This window comes from Sylvia atricapilla, chromosome 3, assembly GCF_009819655.1.
Source record: "Sylvia atricapilla isolate bSylAtr1 chromosome 3, bSylAtr1.pri, whole genome shotgun sequence".
NCBI classification, from domain to species: Eukaryota; Metazoa; Chordata; class Aves; order Passeriformes; family Sylviidae; genus Sylvia; species Sylvia atricapilla.
In genome coordinates this window covers 51,340,276-51,359,627 of record NC_089142.1, presented here as the reverse complement: position 1 = coordinate 51,359,627, position 19,352 = coordinate 51,340,276, and the positions used below count along the sequence as shown (strand labels likewise).

General features: G+C 35.6%; 1 protein-coding gene across 1 annotated transcript in view; it reads left to right on the top strand.

Annotated features, from left to right (window-relative positions):
* Positions 1-19,352, top strand: part of TRDN (triadin) — a gene marked incomplete at its 5' end in the record, with an annotated part of 223,267 nt that overhangs the window by 24,898 nt on the left and 179,017 nt on the right. Inside the window, 2 exon segments of the mRNA XM_066315329.1 lie at positions 12,844-13,053; positions 19,110-19,157. Coding sequence (XP_066171426.1) covers positions 12,844-13,053; positions 19,110-19,157 — 258 coding nt within the window.

Genomic DNA, 19,352 nt, shown 5'->3' with positions numbered 1-19,352 from the left:
CACATCAAAGTGTTTCTTTTCATGCACTCATTTTTGCAAGAAAACGTCATAGCAACACCCAGAATCTGAATTGGCATTCCATAGTTTCTTTTTGTCAAGTAGAAGTGGAGAGGTATGGAACTGTACTTGTGCATAGATTTTAATCCAGACTTTCCTGTAATTTCAAATTTTTTTTAAATGCCACATGAATGTCTCATTGCCTAATGGGGAATGTTTCTAGGAACTATTATAAGGATTGGCTCAGTTTCTGGAGCTAGATAATGTAGCCAGATAATCACTTTTTGCATTTATCACTGGGATAAGTTAGAGACCTGAATTTCATATTTGTGTCATTGATTGAGGTCTTTATTATTACATCTTGTCTATTCTGCAGAGATCTGAAGATGTGTGATAGGAAGACTTAAGTGATAGGTAGATCTCTGTCTCCTTATAATAAATGGGTTTGGGACCTGATATCCAGGTCACAGAAGCATGAGTCCCTAAACCAAGCTTTAGGCTATTCATTATGTTTCTGAGGAACTCTTTTGGGTTTTTTCTTATTTCCAATGTAATAGTGCAAAAATTAGGAGTATTATATGTTCTCTGGACTTAGGTATGGGTACAAGACAGATTCATTGATCGACTCATTTGTTATTAATTTACTTGTGGCTAAAACTCAGGTGTTGCTAACAATTTCTAAAACCTAGTCATGATCTCATTCCACAGACAGGTGTTGATTGATTTGGGCTGGCAGGAGGAAGGATGTAGAGAATGGATACAGTTACTAAAGGATTTTTTTTTTCCCTCAGGTAGCCTTTAAAGAACCCCAAATCTTGGGGCTTTTTTCAGTGTGTGCATGAGGTTCCACATCTGCATAGGGAGAAAAAGAGAAAAGAAAATATGCCTAGGGCTCTGTACCTGCAAAATTCTGTAGTGATTTTTCTCATCAAACATATATTAAAAAGTTTTTCACACGTTCCTAAACTTGGTCAGAATATAATCCTGAGTAAAATGGTTTAAGATATATCTTAATTATGTAGCTGGTACAGGAATGGGTGTTAACAGTCTCAAAAATATCCCATTTTTCCAGATTACTTGATATTGATTTGAAATAAAATTTTCTTCTAAGATGCAATCATCTGGCACAAGATTCTATTAAATAAATCTTTGTAAAATAGTGTAAAGATTTCTCAGCTTTTGAGAATTTCAGAATACATATTAGATGACAGATGTGTTGTGAATATGAACCCTCAACAAAGATCAACTGTTCTCACTGTGACAGCATATCCTACAAGTCTCAGCTGCCCTTAGAGATCATGCCTTTTTCCAAATAAAGATTAGAGATGAATGATATTATTAATTTAGTCTATCAAGGTTAAACTTCCACTTCAAAATGCAGTTTTAGGAATTGTTGTTGCAAAAAAGAAAATTATGAAACACACCATTAATTTTTACCTAAACGTTGAATTCTATTCACTTGTGTCAGTTTAAGATCCCTCTTGTGCCCTAAAATTGAAAGGATATTTTCCAAAGAATTCTTTCATACTAAAAACAGAAGAGAAAAAAAAATCAAACACAAAGCCTTCAGATGAACCATTTCTATAATGGTTGTCACTGCTTCTTAGAATTCTTTTATTATGGGAACACATTGAATACAAAGAGCCTACCAGAAATAATTCTGAGTTTATATTTTGATAGGAAAATAAGTTTAAAAACAGATTTCAGACAACATAATTTCCCTAGTATTTTAGGTGCTTATGTAGTGGGCTTGCCTTTAGCTATTCTGTAAGTATGCAGATGGAGTTCTCCCGCATTTATTGAAAAGTAACTCCTGACAGACCTTGGTTCATCTGTTTACTGTAGCTAACTACTGCCTCTTGGCAAATTGGTTATACTATTTTGTAAGCCACATAGGTTTACTTCAGCAGCTCACTTTCAGTTTTCTCTCTCACAGACAGGAGCTCCTATAAGGTTTTTATGGCAAATTGCCATTTGCAGGTGAGATCTAACAGTTGCTAACTTGCCACAAGCACTTACTTTAGTTTGCCCCATCTATCATATGAGAATTTTTTGCTCCAATTTTTAACAAAGTTTTATATGTGTATATATATATATACATGCACATACGTGCATACATAGATGTATGTGTGTGTGTTTATATATATATATATATATATATATATATATATATATGCATAACTTAGTATTTCAATTTCTATTGTTTGCCAAAAATGCCTTTATCTTTTGTCTCTGGTAAATGACCTGCAACCAAGTTTCTTCAATATGACCTATGAATATAAACATTCAAATTATGCATGTGGTGAACTTAATATTTGAGTGCTCTAGTGACTGGGTAGCTCCATATGGAAAACTTGTCAGACCTACATGATAACTTGTAAAGAGTATTGTAAATTATAGTTTTAACTACTTTTGTTTTCAGAGTCTGCAAATGCCAGTCCATTAAGACATATAAAATTGGTCTAACCTTCATGGTCATGTTAGCTTGGAATAAAAGAAATCAAGTAAATAATCTTATTAACCATTCCTCAACACACTTATTGGAGAGAAAACAGTAGTTCCATCAGAAGAAGCACAGATCTTGAATTGTTTTTAAAGAGTTTCTTTATACTGATTAACTTGTCCAGAATGAAGATAAGTGTGTGGAACCTATTACATATTCTAGTAACTTTCCTTATATATTAGGACTATCATCATTTTACAGACAAGAACAGATTTTTTTTTCCACTATTAAAAATAGGTCAGTTTTTTTCTAATCCCTTCTGAATATTTCAAGGATGTGTAGAGTTGAGTTTCCAAAATCTAATAACAAGGGGACTGCACACAGTGCTCTTGCTTCAGAAGGTCTACTGCTATTTAGAGATAAATGGCAATCGTTTTTCTCCAACTTTCATTTTGACATTTTAAAAGATAAGATGTACCTCTCAGCTTATATCAACTCAGAAGTGTGTCTAAATATCCCTTTGGCATCTCTTTCTGAAATGTCAGATTGCTAAGATGAACAGGAAGGTAAAACTTTTTACTGTTTCAGAGCACCAATTTATTTCCAAAGAAAGGAAGATATTACTACCAGTCAATAAAAAAATTCAGATGTGGAACCAAACAAATAATGGATTTTTCAGGCTGCTGCTAGTTTAGTATTGAGTGTTCAGAATTCAGTTGTATTCTTATTTCATCTACATACTGAGAATCTGGAAATGAAACATTTGATTTTTAAAAAGATCACATTTCTAGGACATTGTAGAAAACATATGAAACTGAAGAGTAACTTAATAGAGAAAAATGTAAATTTTTAAATTTCAGTTCATGGATAAGTGAAATCTGGTGCCTTTTGGAAAGGAAGCAGCTCAGTGTCCCTTTTCTATATCTTGATATGTAAAATTTAAACTGAAGTAAATGACATTTGTCTTGTTTTTAGCGACTGCACATCCTCCAGCTTTGATTTTATAATTTGTCTTATTTTATTATTATTCAGTCCTGTGGTCTGCTAAGTTGTCAAAAATTATTGGAAAAAGTGATACAGTTGTAATTAAAATCTGTAAAATTTCCCTATAAAACATGTTAGCTTTTAAACCTGGTCCTCAGGTCTTCCCTTACTACTATTTCTAAAATAATTGTAGGTATGAACAATAATTCATAGAGGTTCACAATACAGTCAGCCATATAAAACTAAGAGTACAGAAGATCTTTTAACTATTGCTAATGCCTTCTTTGTCTGAGGTACTTGAATAATCAGAATAATGTAAAAGTCTGCTGAAATGCATATGCACACAGGAAACAATCTCGCAGAGGAAAAGGTTAAAGTTTGTATCAGCCTAATGTTCTTTATAAGCAATTTTGGAGTGAAGACATTTTTACACCTCCTTGCTAAGTTATGAGACAAGATTTCTTCTGCTTCATTTGAAGGGTCAACCAGTGCTTTACTACACTATGAAATTAAAACATGTAAGTAAAGATGAAAATTCATCTCCAAATCTCTGAAGTTCAACTTTTAATGTGATTTAGGGTTCATCTTGTATGAACTTTGAAAGGGATGTGGACACCTAAATCCTTCAGATATCTGCTGACCCAAGCAGGCCCTCTGAAGTCAAAGGTTGCAAGTATATCGGCTGGGAGGGAGTTAGCTTATTTTACTGTTGATTGTATTTTAAAGCACAGTGTAATTTAGGTCTGACTGAAGCTGGTTTTCACTTCCCCTCCTTGAAGTTCTCAGATTGCTTCAAGACATCTGTACAAATAGGTAGATTCTTCGTATGTAATTTATCTAATTCTACATTTCATACCTTGGTCTATTCCAGAACAAGCAATGTCTAGTATTAATATTTCTTCAACAGGGCCCAGAGTTGCATTCCTGAAAAAGCAATTTTCCTTTCTGCAAGGGAAATCTGATTGGAGCAGAGAGACTTATTCCTTTCCAAAATCTTCTGGTGATTTTTTTTATCAGTTACACCGACTGCTAGAGCAAATTAATTTTCCCAGCTGTGCTTCCCAGACTTTCTTCTCTACTAGCCCATTCCATTCTCTGAGATTTTCTAGACAAACCATCCTCTATTACTACTGCTTGAATTTCTCTCTTTGATCAGTAGGGATGTGAAGTCCAGATTGCCTTAGGGAATTCTGACTCGTTTTGTACAGCAAAGGTCCAAATCCATCATTTGAATCTGTGTGGCAAGGAGTTAACCACATATGTCAACTTCTTACATGAAGTACAACCAATCATTTATATACACAAAAGTATTTTTAAGGCAATCTTTGTAGCTGTCATCAGGGAAAAAAATAATCAGATACATGTGTTCAAATAATTTTAGCAGATGAAAAATGAAGGTTTGAAAGTATCTTGTCTTTTTCAGCAGTCATTGGTTAAGAAAAAAGTTTCAAGGTCAGACTTTAAATGTTTAGACTCTGCCCTGCAAATATACTTGCCCAGCATTCAGGGATATGAAATAAAGGAAATTCCTGAGTCAGAAATTGTATCTTCCTATTCAAAAGTCCTTTTTCCTTATATGTAATTGTCCAGTCCCTACTGCAACCTGGCTGTACATCACAAGAAAGTAATTTTCTGATCATATGGCTATGTGGTTTTCGAGTTAGTATTAGTTATTTTCTTGAGATCCTTTAATTTTTTCCACATAGCCCACGGTAGTGCGTTGTATCTGTCCTGGGGTTTCATGGAAAGATTTTGGTAGTGGAGGAGGATACAGCAGTGGTTCCTGCATGAAGCTGCCAGAAGCTTCCCTCATGTTTGACAGACCCAGAATCTTATGGTGCCAAGATGGACCCGCCACTGGCAAACACTGATTCCATCAGGATGAGAGCAGCTCCTCCGAGATAAAAGATTTAGGAAGAGGAGAAATAATTGTTAAAAAAAACCAAAAAAACCCCAAAAAACCAAAAAAACCAAAAAAAAAAACCAAAAAAAAAACCAAGACAAAACAAAAAACCCTTCAGAGAGAGGAGAGAGAACAACTGAAAGGAACAGCTCTGCAGATGCCAAGAAAAATGAAGAAGGTGCTGCAGACACCTGCAGCCCAAGGTGCAGCCCATGGTAGGGCAGGCTGGCTCCCCGCAGCTCAACAGGGGAGCAGATATTCACCTGCAGCCCTGGAGGACTCCACTCCAGAGCAGATGTTTGTCCACAGGAGGCTGTGAGCCCATGGGAAGCCCATGCTGGAGCAGGCTCCTGGCAGAAATGCAGCCTTCTGGGAAATCAATGCTGGAGCAGCTTTTTCCTGAAGCATTGCACTTAAGAGAAGGGGCCCACTCTGGAGCAGTTTGTGAGGAATACAGCCCAGAGGAAGGCCTCAAGCTGGAGAAGGTCTTGGAGGATTGTCTCCAATGGGAGACTCCATGCTGCAGCAGGGGAGGAGTGTGAGTCCTCCCTCTGAGCAAAAAATGTGGCAGATGATACAGCATGAAATAAACCCACTGACCACAACTCCCACTGCCTCTCCCCCTGCCCTTCTGCAGGGAGGAGGCAGAGAAAATTTGAAGTGAAATTAAGAGAGTGGTTGAAAGATTTAAATTATATTTCTAATTACATATTCTGATTGATTAAACTAATTTCCCTAAGTCCAGTCTATTTTGCCCATGGTGATAACTGGTGCCTGATTTCTTCCTGTTCCTATCTCAACCCATGTGCCTTTTCTTATATTTTCCATCCCTTGTCCAGGGAAGGAGAGGAGTGTTATGGCATTGGAGAGGACCTGGCATGCAGCCAGGGTCAACCCACCATAGTATCCTGAGCAACTGCAACTATTACAATCTCCAAATATGTCACATATTAGTATACAACATTAATAGTTTCTATTTTTCACCTCATAGTAGTGCTATTAGTATTATTTACTGAGACTGTATGAAGTACAGAATTTCTTTGTACTTGATAATAAAATGTCTTGATAGAATGTATCTTTTCTTCTAAAAGCTGCTTATTTAAATCGATGAAATGAAAAGATTGGTGTACATAATTTCTTGGATAATGAATAGAAAGATTAATTCTATCTACTTCTTTAAATTATCAGATGTTCTGTATTGATCAAAAATAAAACAAATACAGATACAATAACAGAAGAGGAAATTAAAAATGTACACAGCACCAACTGCCATAATAATTATAAGTGACTTTTCTGAATCCAATCATTCAGCTAATTTTCATACACTATCTTCTCCGTATTCCATAATCTCTATTCTATTTCTTTTGTCACGTAGAATTGGTCGCTGCATAATCTCCAGCCCCATTTTCCATATTTCATAAAGACTATTACATTTTTTGACTATCAGTCACTAATCAGTCTGCATATACTCTCTCATATACAGTCCCAGACACAGTTTTCGAAGCCTCTAGTCTGCAAGAAAGACTACCTTAAATCTGAGAAGTTGTGAATGTGCACATGACATGCATTGAGAGGTTTTTCTCTTTGCACTTGAATTATATAAACAGTAAAGCAACACTTCAGTACATTATGTGATGAATTTAAAAGTGTGTAAATTCTGGTATCAGTCGTGAAACTCCATTTATTTATTTTTCCGTTTAGGTATTCCCGTGGCATTCGTTCATATGTACAGGGATATAATTCAACACAAAAGAGAAGAAATTGCTGAATTTAAGTAATCTCAAGAGAAGATTTCTGCTTCATCTCTAAATAAACTAGCTTTTCTTAAAATTTTCACATTTCTGCTCAAAAGCTTGTAGGATCTTGTCCATACTCAGGAGACCTACACTAGTTGCCCATCACCCATTTTTGGGCTGCACTGTGGATCCTTGTCCTACTCACAGTCTATTGCAGATAACAATGAGAGAGAGGAGCTTTCAAAGATAAACTGAATTTTCCTATTTAAGTTGTCTTTCCCTGTTTCTATTTCCTCTGTGTTAGAAAAAGTCTTGCCTCTCTGTTTCCATGTATGTCCAATAGAAATCACGATCCATGTTAGTGAATCTAGCTGAGTTTCTAACCTGTTGAAGTTTGCCAGGGCTACAGATCTTCCACAGAAAATGGCTCTAAATCCGCTTCATTTGCATTCTTTAGTATTTGGAGGGATCAAAAGGTTTTGACCAGCTGCAGTGCTCTTGCACTTTCTCCTCTGAAATATTCTGCACTCTGTTGATTGTTGTCCAGTATCTGCATTTTTGGCCCCCCAGATAAGATGATCGAGGCTCTCTGTTCACTGTATACAGTGGATCCTGAGGGCCTCTCTTCTCTCTACTCATCATTTTGTTTTCACATAAATATATAAACAAGACAGAAAGCATAAAAAAATTGTTAGGCTCCTTTAGGAAAGAAAATATCATTACTAATATTTTACTGTAAGGTCCTAATTATCAACCACAGAATTCTGTCTTTTCCTTTGTATTCAAATAAGCCAAGGAAGAAGAAACCCTAGCAGAGAAATTGACACAGGAGGATGTGTGTCAGCCATAAGTATCAGCTGAACAACACGTGTAGGTGTAATCCTTTCTTATGGTAGAAATCATTTTCCCCACGTACGGAAAGGGTGAATTTTGTGATCCCTGTAGGTTTGCGGACTCACTTAAGGGTGATGTGCCAAGGTTGAAAAAAATGCAGCAAATTATCTTATATCCATTGCCCAATTCTTCACTGAAGGGTTCTAATCCCTTGTCCTCTTCTCCCTGCAGTACACTACTTACTGTAGGCTGAGACTCCTGCCTGCCTGATCACAACACTGTTGGATTGATAAGGTCACCAGGTTAAAGCCCAAGGCTTCAGCTGCTGCTTAACATACAGTGCCGATTTATACAGCCATTTCTTCTCTTTCCTGCTTCCTTAATTAGTATTTAAATATTCCAAGTGAAGTGGAATAGGTCAAACAGGAGCCATTAATGTCAAAATTCTACCAGCTCTCTCATTTAGAGAAGACTGCACTGAGGTTTCTCACATCCCAACTGCATTGCCCTAGCAACAATATTATTATTTAGAAGTGAACAACCTCTTTTTTCAGTATTGTGGCTAGCCCTCTGCTTTTAATATGCCTAGCCTTAAAAAAACTTTGCACATTGATTTTACTTTTTTTGTTGTTGTTGTTGTATTGGCAGAATAAGATTGTTTTACATTAAATAGTTATGACGTGATATAAATACAGAAAATTACTCTTTTACACCTGAATGAGTCTGAGTGGAATAGGTTTATTAATTTTGGTGGCTTAGTTTTGTTTTGTTTCATTTTTCTACTGGAGTAGTAGAAGGTATAGCAGTTGAACTGTAAAGTACCCATTCTTAATCAGGGATTCCTATGCTTATTATGAGACTATAATGCCTCAGCCCAAAAAACCCAAATATTTTACCAAAGTTGCCAGGTCTACAATCTTGCTCTGGACTCTGAAAGTCACACGATATTCTCCTCAAAATTGTCACCAATTGTCAAGGTTTATTTCTACTTACGGACCTTATGGGTCTTCAGATTGTATTCTAAGTGACAACTCTGAAACCAGAGGAATAGTAAGAATCTCAGAGTTTTTAGTTGTTTGGAATTTAGCAAATCAATCTGTTGATGTAAAGGTGACATTTGTGACCTGATGGGGTAGTCCTGTGTGCATGAGAAATTGTGATGTGCAGTCAGAGGTGTATATCCCTGGAGTAATCTTTTTATAGAAATGTATATATAACTTTTTTAAGTTCCCATCCTCATTGAAAATCAATAGCAATCACAACCCAAAATGCCAAGAGGCTCTAGCAGACATGTGGCAGTGGATTAAAATTGGATGGCTGAAATTGTAGCAGCCTTCAGCTGCACCCTCCACTCCTGTGATGGATGTTACCTCTCTCCAAAGCAGGGACAACTGATCTGCTCATGAATCTCCTGATCCACTCCAGTGCTCATTGAAAATAAACTGACAGGAATTCAGGCTGGCTGTAATATGGACACAAAAATTTGTCTTGAGAGAGAAAAAGTTTATTATATGGATGGGAAGGATACCTAGAAAAGTTCAGCAATCTGATTTTAACCTGCTGCTGAATGACCTCTGCTAATTGTAAATGCAGAACTCGATAAGCTCCACCACATGATTTCAGAGCAACAAAAAAAGCCTGTCTTTCTCAGTCCCCCACTGGGCACCTGAACCCTCACTGACCTCTTGGGTAGGAGTTCTGCCGAGCTTTGACACTTCTCTGTGAAAAAGGAGAATCACTGTTGGCTGAACTGATGGAAATATTGTATATACATCCCCTTTTTCTGTTGCCTAGCTCTGTAAATATCATCACTGAAGGTTTGCAGGGAAAGTTAGCATTGGTAGGAGGCGGACAAAAATGAATAGAGCACCTAGACACCTGAAAGCAGGAAACAGGCAGAGCAAAGCATGAGGATAACACCTTGGGTACTACAATAACAAAATGCTGCTAGAGAGGGAGATCATCTCGGCTTTATTGCCTCTTCATTTTGGAGTCATTGTATACCATTGTGATGGTATCAATATACAATCCAACCTACAAGTTTTTACGTAGCAAGAAAGTATGTTCCTCTCAGGAGTCATCAGATAAAATCCTCCAGCCAATTTTGTTTATATAGGTATCTAGAGACATAAAAATATAATTTCTATTTGCTTTAGGACAACCTGTCTGGTCTTTTTTTTCTGGCAGCTCCAAAGTTAGGGTCCTGTAGATTTTGCTTGTGAGTCCTGTGGGGATGTCTTTGATTATGTAAAGAATTTAAAATGATACTGGGTATCAGCCCCTGAGTCACACTGCATGCACCTGTATCAAGAACATCCAGCAGTATAATAGTATTTTCCTAGCTTGACGTCCAGTCAAATTTGAATCAATAGCTGTTCACTCACACTTTAATGAATGCAACGACAGCGATTTTATTGTATAACATCCTGAGTTTTTAAGGGGAAATCTGCTTGACTACATCAACAGCCAAAAGCTTGTCATAGATAACCTTCTAACATACTTGAGCTCTGTCTCTGTAGCATTGTTCTGATTGATAAATCATCAGTTACTGTTTTCTTCACCAAAGAAGGCACAGAGTAGTCTGAGTTTTAAAAGTTAGGTATAATAAATAGTAAGAAAATATGTTTACATAGCAACAGACATAGAGGAACGGTCCTTTGACTGGTAATTGTAAGTCTATATCTGTATACACACAAAGAGTTTTAATTGTTTGTATTATAACTTCAAATATCTGCCACTAGGATGTCCTTGAAGACATGCTGTGGTACTAATCAGATTTATCAAGATGAGACAGTACCTTCCTATTCTCTCTTACACACCATAAACTCTGACTGATATCTCCAAGGGGAAAAAATGCATAATGTGTCATTTATGACCTGTTACATGCACAAATTACTTGCATCTTGTATGCAGTAGGATAACAAAATGCTATTGATTTTGAATTTGACTTAAGAAGCTGATCTTTATTATTAGTTGTCACTTAGCAGATTTATCCTCCTGCTGTGAATTGTTTGATCTAAAATCTTTGTTTGGAGAAATGGAAGCAGTGATGGTTTTATAATTTTTTTGAAAAATTATATATATTATATCCTAGGGGACAGACATTATTTATAACCAGAAAAAGTATTCTATAAATCAAAATAAATTTCAAATAAGTAACAAAAAACATGTAATATGCCAATCTTGTTTTGCTTTTACAACTCTGCTGGGTAGCAGAGCAGTTTTTCAGGGCCTGTAGCAAGGCACTGATCAGCACCAAGTTGTTTGTGCAGAAGCAAAATGAAAAGGCAGAACTAAGGAAACTACTCATTAGTACAATGCATTACATAATAAAATAAAATTTAAAAAGGAATTCTAGGACACATTAGGGTATGAATTCAAAAATTCAACAGGTATGACAGATTAAGAATTAGGGACTCTCTTCCACCAAAATTGTCCTTCCCAATTTTATATGTGTTTTTTTTTTTTTTTTTTCCAGATACATAAAGGGGCATTTCAGTATCACTTTAGTATATTGTTATAACATTCTACAGGAAAGGTATAAAAGCAGTATTCGTTAACATAAGGATTTGAAGATTCCTTTGGGTAAAATAGGAAGGGATAATGTATGCATATATGGGTAATATTATGATTTTATCCTTTCTTCATTTATTTCTTTAAGAATATAAACGTTGTGATTCTCAAAGAGACTCTAAATATAGGTTGTGATGGTAAATGTTGGAAAGTCTCCAATAACCTGTACCTTAACACCAGCAAAAGTTTCTCAGTGCCTATTTGGCATTTTTCATGTCAAAAGTAAAATTGAATCTGCTTACTTTCATATAGAGCAACTCTGTCACACAGAAAATATCAGTTTTGTAGCTTGTATCAACTGTGACAGATGACAAAGAAAAGCAAAGATCTGGGCAAACCAGCTGTCACCTGATTTCTTGAATTAATTTATGCAATTTGGTGTCAACCATCAGACCAAAAACGTGTGTAATATATCTTTGAAGGTTTTAACTGTAGCATACAAGAAGATACTGCAAACTAAGGGGAGATACCATGGTCTTCTACTAGTTTGAACTGTGTGTTAGGAATACTTTTACAATTGTTATTGTGTATAATGGGAGGGGGAAAAAACCTCCCTAGATTGTTTAGGTTATTAAAATGTGTTTTATGAAACAGATTAAGTTGAGAGCTTTCAAATAAGTTTTATCTTGGGTCCGGAATTAGCGTTTTTAATACCTCAGGAAGAAGTAGACTAAATCACTACTCTTACTGTCCATTACATAGTTAATGTGTCAGCTGGTCACTTTGCTAAGTAGCATTCAGCTTCCTACCAGCTTTTTATTACCAAACCTATACTTCCTGGAATCAAGTCTGCTTTGGAATTGTAACTCTTGTTTCTTAGGAGATTATTTCATTAAGTGAAAAATTTCACAAACAAAAGTACTTAAAAATCAGATACAATCTTATTCACAGCTTTTAAGGATCCCAGATATGAAAATCATTTTTGTTTCTGTTAGATGAAATGAAGTATATATATATATATATATATTTATTGCTACTGATACATGTCCTTCACAGCTGCATTCCAGGCAAACCTCAAGTGACATAGATGCATTAGCTCCATTAAAGTCAATGGAAGTTCACTTAATCACATCACCTGAGAATCTGGCCTACAGCCCGTAACAAGACAATCCTTTGGAGGGTAATAATATTTTATGCTTTCATCAATCACTCTCCTAGGCCTGTAGCTATTTGTGGCAGACTAAAAAATGTCATATTATAATAAAAAAGGCTGATTGTGACTATTTCTTCCAGAAAGTGCAAGAACCTTTATTTAGTAATATATTTATTTTAAACACTCTGATGACAAAACAATTTCAACACAGCATTCATATTCTTGGCTTTAAGGCTCCAAGTTGTTACATTGTTTTCCTCTGTTTTGTCTGTTTGCATAGGACACATGTCTACAACCACGACAATAATAGATGGTAAGAACGGATCTGTTCCTTCATCATCCATGAAAGTGGGCAAGAAATCAGTGACAGAAGACCTCGTGACAACATTCAGCTCACCAGCAGCATGGCTCCTTGTGGTTGCTCTGATTGTTACCTGGTCAGCAGTAGCTATTGTAATGTTTGACTTGGTGGACTACAAAGACTTAGCAGGTAAAACTTCCCTTATTCTATTTGACACCTTGTATATTCAAATTTTAAAATTTATTAAGCAGTGCCTATTACGTAAATATGCCTGTGTCTCACCTCCTTGGGGACAGCACAGTGTCTCTGCTGAGTTTATCAAGAGAGAAGATATTGTGAAAAATGTCAGAACACATTAGTTTACACCTTATACACCTTTATAATTTAAGCCTCTCCATTTTGCAGCCTGGTCTCATCTTGAAAAATGAATATATTGATGTAAAATGTATATAAGCATGTAAGATCAGATTTCTGTTTTCCAGTTTCTATATAAATATTTTTTCTAGAAAAATGAAATTATTATTAATTAATATTTTCAGAAATATTGCCTGTAATAGTTGCCTTGAGTATTCTGATATCTGCTTACCCAGTTCAATGATCAGAAAAATGTAGAAGAACATACTAACCCTAAAATTGATCTACAAAAAACACAAGTACAGAGAACCAGATTCATATTAGCTAATATACACCCTTGTCTTCAATAAGGCAATAACTCTAGCCTAGTTTTAAGACTTGGCTATATAAATGAGTAAGATCAAGCTTTAGGGTACATATTGATTACTGCAGGCAAAGATTAAAATGAAGTGGATGCTACAAGTATTGTGGTTCTAATTGAGGAACAGAAGAAAAGAGTGACAAATGGAAAGAAATAGAATGTTTATGCCTTTTATCTGGCAGTGATATATAGTGGAAAATAAATGAACAACCTGTTTTTATAAAGGTTATGTAGTGTTCAGCAAGCCTTCAGTAGTAAAACCTTTGTGAGGTGAACAGCCATTAACTATAAGAAACTTGTATTATTATGGTCCTTGTCTTCCTCAAATAAGAACTTCATCTCTAAGGTTATCACCCCTGTCAATTAACTAGGAATTGAAATTTGGACTTCAGCCTTTTAATTCAAAAGAAATTGAGTTGATGTTTTGGAATAAATTTCCTGGACTTTATTAGTTTACTGATAAATTCACAGATTTTTTTTTTTTTATCCTGCTATATATCAATATTGACTTCAAGATTTACTTAGAAACTTTTGAAACATGTATAGATCTTGAAAGAAACCAACAAATCCTGGATCAATAGAAGTCACAGACCTTGAAAGGTGGAGAAAACCACAGAACTTTCTTAAATTTTTTCTCACCTGTCTTTATTTTCAGAAGGACATTTCTGGAGTACCAGGAAAACATGAAGTTATTTTTGAGAGATCCTTCGAAAATGAGCACCAGATTTTATTTTTAACACCAAACACTTGATGCTACAACAGAGAGACAAACTAAGAAAGGGAAACTATCATATTCTGCTTTATTTTTTCCATATTAAATATTAATCAGTCAATCAGTGAAACAGTCAATCAAGTTCTTAATATGTTTTCAATGAACAATCAAAACCCTGGGCTTAACTCAGATTAAACACTTACACTCAGAAATTTCTGAATGGGCTATCAGGTCACACATGCTCAATAAACAAGTCAGGGTAATGCTAAGCAATAAGAATCTGTATTTGTACCAGAGTCTGAAGGAAACTTTCTAAGCAGATGGAATTCTGTTCACGTGGTATTGGTTAAATGAGATTAAATCTCACAAGTGTTGATGGAAACCACCATTTTCAGACCAGGATGTAGAAATAAAAGAATATAAAATTTAATCTGCAGGGTGAGTTTTTATTTTATGAAGGTGTCTGGGAGATAATACTTTAGTATTTTGAGTTCATGAGTTTGTTTCTTTTCCTTTCCTGCAATATTTCTGTTCGTAAGTGATTAATTAAACCACCATTCAAATCAGGTCTTGATGTTCAAACATTAAGAGAAGGAACTCCTGTGCTTCTTTAGACCAGGATTTCTGTACTTACATACATATAAGAATAGTTGCATAGCTGTTATCACAGCCTTTGGGTTTACACTCCTAATTTCTTGCTGATTTTATTTTGAGTTAAACGCAGTGATTTGTAAAAATTTCATGGAAATATCTGAAGATTTTACACAGAATCACATAGCTGACATTATCAATACAAGAATGATTTTCACTTTTGGACAATTTGCCTACAGTGAAAGTAGTGCCTCCTTTTCATATAGAAAGTAGATTTTGGAGCATATTTCTAAGTGGCTCCTTAAATCGAAAACCCTGCAATTTTTTTGTCTTGGATTTGATATTGTTCTTTGAAAAAACGGACCTATGTAAAAGGAGTGAATAGTTATATTCAGGACTGTAATTCTAGTTTTACAGGCATGATTAAAATTAATTTCCTAGTTTTCAAATGCAAATGAAAGATGCCAAAGAAATTACATTCAACTGTGTGCTTTTTAAATCCATAAAACACAGAAAATTCAGTGTTTTTTCCTCAAAGAACACTTGCCTTTCATAAGCCATTGCATTCAATTTCTTTCCCATTTCTCTACCTGAACTTCCATGAAGTTCAAGTTCAGAAAGTATGCATAGCATATGAATGAGGCAGGCGGAGAGAGCTGAACTCAGCCTAGAAGAGACAGAAGGGTGACTAAGGAGCAGCCTGCAGATTTTTGAAGGGCAATTACAAAGTTGGCAGAGGATTCTGATCTATGGGCTCCCACAGGGACTTTTGCTACGTTTCTGTGCCAGAAATGACCGTCTCCGTAGCAGAGCTGTAGCAGTGACTGCACTGCACAGGAGTGAGTGCAGCAGAAAGCAGGAGCAGGCTGACCAGTAAACCAGTCAGGGAACTGTGTGGCTGAGGAACAGACGTGTTTTATTTTTTTCCCCTGATTATGCTACAGAGCTGTTAATGTCAGGAAAATACAGGAAGTGCAATGCCCTAGATGATGGGTTATCTAGAGTACACAGAGATTCGTGGAGCTCAGGAAAAACACTACCCATGAGCTGAGCAGGAGGTACTCTATACTTGAACCTGAACATTCTTTTCTCTCAATTATTAACAATTTTACTCTCATTATCTGAAAAGCATATAATTCCAAAAGACATAAATTATCAGTATATGTGTTTTATCTCTTATATATTCTTTCAATTTATCAGTATGAACTTCACACACGACCCTCTGTGATTAGAATGCCAACCCTTAAGTTTTGCTTCTTGATTGCTGTGGTTTCACATTCTTTTAGAAGTAAAGTATCAAGTTTGTGAAATTCTGAAAATTTATATAAGACAAAATTTGTCCTGGAATGATATGAAAAAGAGATGTTTAGTTTCATCCTGAAGCAGATGTGGCAAATTACTTTTTTGCTGTCCTTCTTTATTCGGCATACATTTTACAAATGTAAAGTAGCTTATAGAACTGAGTGAGGCTGGCTGAGAGGTTAACACTTAGGGTTTAGGTAAGTGAAGTTAGATTACACAAATTCAAGCTCCACACAGAGAAATATTTAAGATAGTTTTGCGTTATTTTACACAAATTCTATAGCAGTCTGTATTATTCAGGAAGTGCTGATTATGATATAAAATATATCTTTACAGGGAGACCCCGTGTCACAGGTTGCACGTGTAAAGCTCCACTTCCTGGGTGGTTATGTGTCAGTTTGTTCAGAAGTTAGGACAGGGACAGAATTTGTAAATCAGCTTTAGCTTTAGCAGTGGATTTCAGGGAAAGTATGAAACAAGAATTAGATCTGTACTGAAAGTTTCACCCCTGTTCTATCTACCCAGAGAAAGGAAATTAAATTTTACAGTGTTGTGCTTTAGTGTATTATGCTCATTCCTTTGAGGAATCAAATGAAAGCTTTCATTCCTGGCATGCTGTATTGTACAACTATGAGCATGACTGAAATATTTCTAATGTGGTATGAAGGTGACATGCATTACAAAAGCTTGAGAGAAGAAACTACAAATCTCATGCAGTACACAGTGTGTACAAATATGGAATAAGTAATAGACCATATTAAAGGATCTCTTATATTTTCAATATTTTTCAGAAATGAAGAAAAAAAATTAATTTTGGTTTTGTATGTGCTTTGCAACAGTTCATTACTTCCATACTTTGTGTGAGAAAACACCTTTTTAACTGGCTTCATAATCTATGAATGTATTTCATGCATTTTTTGTACACATAACTGGATTATACATTTTAATTGGTAAATGCAACTCAACAATTTAAGATTATTTTAGTCCTTAAGATGAATTGCCCAGGAATCCATATTTGCTAATGGGCTAATAGAGCATTCAAAATTCCCTGCCATCTCTGTGACCAATTACAGCTAATTACGGCCCCCTAATTTCAGATCCAGTGTTCAATATTCAGAGTAAATTGACAGTGATTTAGCCAGTCACCTGAAGGCCAGACTAAATTGAACCTAATGAAACCTCACCAAATCTATGAAACCCAAAATTACCTACAAAATAATATAGATGAAAATATAGAAAACAGACAGAGACACACTTAGCAGAATGAGCATGTTATGTTGCTTGCATGAATAAAAACCAACATGAATACATTCTTTGTTGGGACTAATTTGTTTTGTTCACATGAAGAGGCCTTTTAGAGACCTGTAGGAAAGACAGATCTTTATGTAGGTAATGCCTTTAGGAATAGGGAGTTAACAGACCATGCAGCTCCCATCCAGTCAGATGCTTTTTTTAATTATAGTATTTAATCTTTCTAAGTTAATGCAAAAAATCTGGCCAAATATTGTGAGGCTTCCCATAATAGCTTCTGAATACCACAGTCTGAAGTCACCATTTCCCTGCCTGAACTTGTGGTCATTTTTATTATTGTCTTGCAGTCACAGATAGATTTTGTCTGGCCTTGTGGAGTATGTAATAATTATAGAGAATATACACATACATTTTTCCCCTGTAATATCATCTCACTGTAGTCACCTTGTTGGGCTAATGTTCATCTGAAAGTTTTAAGAACTGCAAAAATAGAGTGCATGTATTTTTGCTCTTGTATTTTATGACTGTATATCCACCAGTGTTAAAATTGAAAATACGTTTGCATTTAGTCAGGAAAAAGAATGAACTTCTGGATTAGTTTAAACCACCAGCAAATTTAATGGAATTAATAAATTAATTCTTTTTTCAAACATGCAAAGCTCAAGACAAACCTCCTACTCTAAAATTTATCAAAACAGCGCTATAGTCTTCCACAATACATTTTTCTGTATTTATAAATGTCAATTCAAAGCATGATTGAACAGCCTATCTACTTCAAAGTTCTTAATGAAGTTCTTAATTGAATTATGAGACTTCAATTAATGCACCTAAAGCCTACAAAACATTTTTTCCTCTCTTCCATGATAAAATCCATTAAAGGGATTTAAGCCTAATTCCAGTTTAAAGAAGGGCTGCTCAGATGACATCTGGTTTCTTATGTTTCAGTCTGCAGCAGATTTCATAGCTGAGTTATAAACCCCTAGCAAACGAGTTTATGGTGAAAAGAGAGACAGTCTATGAACTATTGCAGTATTGAAAGTGCTGCTTTCATCCCAAAAGATCCAGTGCATAAAAGAGGATACATTTTGATAGATCAAACTTTGTGGAGTTACATAGTTGAAAATATGAAATTCCAGAAACAGTTTCAATGTATAGGGAAGGATCTAAGAGGAGAATTCATGTTTAAATATGCTTCATAGGATACAAAACAAAACGAATTTACAGTGCATAATGATATCTGTGAAATTTCTAATTTTAAACAAACAAATCAAACCAGTAATTCATTTCAGTAACAATTGCAATGATGCAATTCTTTGGTTACTTGCTTTTGAAGAAATTGAAATAACTCAACTAGCATCACCTACATGTAATATATTCTTTTCAGCAATAGAATTTGTTTGCAACTTGTGAAAATACTGTGCTTTGTTTGATCACATGTGTACCTTGCTATGATTCACACCGTATTATCTCATACCTGCAGCATATCGTTTCTCTTTTTAATGAACTCAAATTTCTGACACATAACAGCAGCCTCTCAGAGATTAAACAACTCCTCACTTCACTCCTTCAGTGCTTCTTTTAGCCACGAGACAGCTGAGAACATTCATTACTGCTAATGGTGTTTTTTCATTTTTTTTTTATTGACTTTTCTGGGGTTCATCCTGTTGCCATCAGGTATAGCCACCTATTCACAACATTGTGATGATCCCTGTTTCCCACCTGGTAAAGTCCTTCTGCCTGCAGTGTTCTGAATATGTGTGTGGGTGGTAACAAAGCATGGGCACGAGCAGAGACCAGGCCACGACAGCACTGCTTCTCAGCTAACCCAAACTCAGCCTGGCTGGGGATTGCGACAGCCTAGTCCTCATTTTCACATCATGCTTGGAATAGATCTGACAGCTAAGAGATGCCTCCAGA